The sequence below is a fragment of the Habropoda laboriosa genome, unplaced genomic scaffold (genome assembly GCF_001263275.1).
Source record: "Habropoda laboriosa isolate 0110345459 unplaced genomic scaffold, ASM126327v1 scaffold648, whole genome shotgun sequence".
Taxonomy (NCBI): domain Eukaryota; kingdom Metazoa; phylum Arthropoda; class Insecta; order Hymenoptera; family Apidae; genus Habropoda; species Habropoda laboriosa.
In genome coordinates, this window is record NW_017100857.1 from 102,662 (window position 1) to 106,959 (window position 4,298).

General features: G+C 29.0%; 3 protein-coding genes across 3 annotated transcripts in view; 1 reads left to right on the plus strand and 2 right to left on the minus strand.

Moving 5' to 3' along the window:
• LOC108577417 (transmembrane protein 256 homolog) overlaps nucleotides 1-408 on the minus strand; it is a 1,463-nt gene extending 1,055 nt beyond the window's left edge. Inside the window, exon 1 of the mRNA XM_017940562.1 lies at nucleotides 366-408. Coding sequence (XP_017796051.1) covers nucleotides 366-407 — 42 coding nt within the window. The 5' untranslated portion in view covers nucleotide 408. The remainder of the gene's footprint in view (nucleotides 1-365) is intronic.
• A 522-nt stretch (nucleotides 409-930) lies between these two features.
• Nucleotides 931-1,767, minus strand: LOC108577407 (40S ribosomal protein S29). The gene is made up of 3 exons (XM_017940553.1): nucleotides 1,663-1,767; nucleotides 1,225-1,324; nucleotides 931-1,103 (listed from the first exon to the last, which is right to left on the minus strand). Exons 1-3 carry the CDS (start codon nucleotides 1,722-1,724, stop codon nucleotides 1,095-1,097), a joined length of 171 nt encoding a protein of 56 aa, XP_017796042.1. The 5' UTR covers nucleotides 1,725-1,767; the 3' UTR covers nucleotides 931-1,094.
• Nucleotides 1,768-2,418: 651 nt separating this feature from the next.
• LOC108577428 (tubulin polyglutamylase TTLL6) lies at nucleotides 2,419-4,041 on the plus strand. Its single transcript, XM_017940572.1, has 3 exons — nucleotides 2,419-3,584; nucleotides 3,668-3,872; nucleotides 3,943-4,041. The coding sequence occupies exons 1-3, from the start codon at nucleotides 2,434-2,436 to the stop codon at nucleotides 4,039-4,041; spliced, it is 1,455 nt and encodes a 484-aa protein (XP_017796061.1). The 5' UTR covers nucleotides 2,419-2,433.
• Nucleotides 4,042-4,298: the final 257 nt, after the last annotated feature.

The following is a 4,298-nucleotide window of genomic DNA, read 5'->3' on the forward strand; positions in this document are numbered from 1 at the left end:
AAAAAATACATATAACAAATTTTAGATTGATATTTTTCATTTAATTTTTTTTATACGTTTTCTTGCTAACTTCTATTAACTATCATTTTTAGAAGTACCCATTACTGACTAACTTACCAATTATTGTAACAATATAATACGAATATTCAATAAATTAACAATGTACAAATAAAAATGACATTTATATAAATGTAATAATATTTCTGTTTATGAACCATACAGCTTATGAGTCAATATTTTGTAACTACATATGTTAGGTTAGAATTTAACCACTACTATTGTTATAATTTTGTCATTAATATAGAATCAATCATGTATTCAAATTAAGGAACAAAATTTTTTCATACAAAACGTCTACGACTTACTGCTACAGCAGTCCCCCAAATGTAATTTGGTATATACGCCATCTTTAAGGTTCATAGAGAATACAATACAATCGACCGACAGTTGCCGAAGTTTTTCAGGGTAAGTACTGTCCTACACTGAAAAGATGATCAGTGGAAGGAATGCGGGTCTCATTGGTTGTAGCGGAACGCTCGTAAAGTCAAATCGCACGTACTTTTACTATTGGCCAAAACGGTTACATCGACTAATCCGTTGCGTGACAGTGAGCGTCAAATGTGGGGAGAGCAGATTAATTTCCTTGCCCCTGTGCCGGCCCGATCGTCATCTTTTCTGTGCAGACTATACTTAAATTTTGTTTGCATAGCAACCAACAGTTGGCCGACTAATAAAATCAGTTGGCAATATTACCTTAATCGCCGAGATGCAGCTCAGTGACACTCGGTCAACTAACTTTCTGCATGTATATTACTAAACAAACAAAAAATCTTTAAATTAAAAAGTTAAATAGTTTTATTCAATAAAGAATTATATAAACATAAAATTAATAACCAAATCCTATGTTTTTATTTTTAATCCATGGTTGTATCAAATACAATTCAATTTTCATAATTCTTCCAAAACATATTCAAATAATTTCATTGTCAACAGAAATTGACATCAAGTTAGTTATGAATTTTTATATTGTGTCTATGGTCACGTGGATTTTACATTTGGTATTTTGAGGAATTATAAGAATGTCTGTCACAGCATCAATCCAACTAAAAACAGAAAAAAATCGATATAAAGATAATAATTAATGATTATGTATGTCATGAACATGCTTTAAAACAATAGAGAATAAATATGTATTTATAAACATATAAAACTAAAATACTGTACCTTTTTGAAACCAATGTCAGCAGCATATTCTCTAAAGCATTGTCGACAAATATTTAAACCATATTTGCGAATTAATCCATGCCTATTTGCGCACGCACGACTGTAAAATAATGTAATTTGATTCAATGTAATGCCAAAAATTAAACTATAACTCAAGAACACGTTAACATGTGTAATAATATGTAACATTGAGGTTATAATTGGAAAATGTAGAAAATATTTTGTCTAGTTAGCATATGTTATATCTTATTTTCTACAACGATAATACGACAATGCGTATTCCTAAATTGATTAAGATAATTTATATAAAATATTGTAGAAATATTTTCAGATAACAAAAACATAAACGTTAACACGTGGTCAAATAATATCTATGTAATTTGATGATATAAATACATTTAACTATGATATAATAGAATATACAATAGTAATACAAACCAAGATCTAGATCCTTGTCCATATTTTCGCGGATGCGAGTACCAAATATTTTGAAAACCCATTTCTTCGTTACACAGATGCTTACAATACCAATTCAAGAACGCAAAAGACAGGAAACGCCATTAGTTAGTACCACAACACTGCGCACAATAGCGTACTCTAAACGATTTCCGCCAGATTTTAAATATTTTCAAATATAAATATCTCATTCTACTAGAAGAAATATATATTCGTCAAATATATTTAATGTCATAATACATAATGTATATTAATATACAAAACATAAAAAATATGCACCACTTATATTATAAAAAATAATTGTAAATTGAATCATTTTTTTATTGTAGAAAAATTATTTTTGAATTTTGTTTTATTCTAAATTGCTTACAAAAAATTATTTGCAGTATTTAAAACAATAGGGCATAATATACTATCTACAAGTGGAAACTGGTTCTTGAAAGTACGTTCTCATTGTGAAACAAATAGTATAGCGGGGAAAGTTACAACGGTACTTTGATCAGTTGCACCTAATTCTTTGAACACAAATACATTGTGTTCCTTCATGGATTCACTGGGCAAATGATATTGGAATCATACGTTCAATCATGTCAGATAAGAAGAAACAGGACAAAAAAGATCAAAAAGTTTGTAACTTTTTTTTATACATGTAATTATTTAGATTTCTATTAAAAATTTTCCGATAATTCAGAACCGGTGGTATAATAACTTATTCTGTTTTTACAGAATGCTGATTGTACAATCTATACTCATATGATGAATTTGAAGGTGAAAACACTTCTAAAAATTTTTTTATATTCCGTAGTGGGCCCAGTATTTTTATATTACTTGTTTTTTTCTTTTCTATACTACCAAGAATACTTAACGGGGTTTAACGGAGAAAACTTAAAAGAGAAAAATCCATTGTATAGTATATACACGAAAAATAATGATACCGATTATTTAAAACATGTATTTATTGTATTAGAACGTTTAGGCTTCAAGCAGACTCATAACAAATTTAATTGGGACTTACTGTGGGCACATGATTATCCGTTTAGAACTTTAAATTCTAGCTTAAGTAAATTAAAAACTCATCAACGCGTTAATCATTTCCCCGGTTGTGGATATATTACTAATAAAGTAGATTTATCAATAACGGAGGGGCACTACACTTTAGCTGCATTTAAGATACCGGAACAACGCGATGAATTTTTAGAATACGCTAACAAACATCCTGAAAAGATGTTCGTGCAAAAATCGAACGAACATCGGGGTATTAGTATAAAAAATGTGAACGATATAAATGTTACAACAGCTGGATCTTTTGTACAAGAATTTATACAACGACCATTTCTTGTAGATGGATATAAATTTGATATTGGTGTTTATACTGTGATTACATCCATCAATCCCCTTAGAGTATATGTATACAAAGGTGATGTCCTCTTCAGGTTTTGCCCTGTAAAATATTATCCGTTCGATTCTGAAGTTTTAGATAAATATGTCGTCGGTGATGATTATTTGCCAATTTGGAATGTTCCATCTTTGAAACATTATTACACTACATTGAAATTTTCAATGAAAGATTCATTCGATGCACACGTACGTTCGCAAGGAAAGGATCCTGAAAAAGTATGGAATGGTGTTCACCAAGCAATCAGAGAAATTACCTTATTGAAAGAGGGTTACATTAAAGAAGCTGTAAAACGTTTCGAAAATGGAAGAAATTTTTTCGAATTAGTTAGAATTGATTTTGCTCTCGATGATGATTTAAATGTTTATATCATGGAGGCAAATATGTCTCCGAATTTATCTTCAGCACATTATGCACCGAACCAATTATTGTACGAACAAGTTATATATAATTTATTTTCGTTAGTTGGCATTGGACAAAGAATCAGGAAAGATTCTTTAAAAATAAGGTCACATAAAACTAATATTACAATTAATTTAAAAATATTCAGAAGTACTGTCACAATAAGCTTGAATCAAATTTATATTTCAGAAATAAGATGGAAGAAGAAATGGAAGTAGCTGAGAAGAATTTAGTGGTTCTACCAGAACTTTGCATGGAGTGTAATGATTGTTTTCGTGTAGAATGTCAGCTGTGTAGTCCATGTTTTACACCTGAAACTAAACTTATTTTATCTCAAAGTTACCTGGAACATCAAAATAAAATGGATTTTCAAAGAATCTTTCCACCAGCTATAGTAAGTGGCATTTATCTTAATAGTACTTTTCTTTAATGTACATTAAATAAATGTTAATTATTACTTTCAGACAAAAGATATGGTATTGAAAGATTATACATTAAGAAACCAATTACTTGTTAGATGGTACCAAGGCAAATGTGAATTGGATCATTCATGGTGTTCATAAATACATATATCGAAAATTTATTTGGAACAATTTTGTACATCTTTATAAGTAAATACTTTACAAATAAGAATAACATTAGTATATATTAATGTTGTATGTGCACTATTGGCAGTGTACAACAGACAGTACATAACATATTACATAAAATATTGTTTTAATTTTTGTATGAAATCTTTTGTCTTATCTACATTGTATCAAAATAAAAACTCAAATTGGCTATTTATTATTGAAATAGAATTAAATTTTTAAAAATTTGG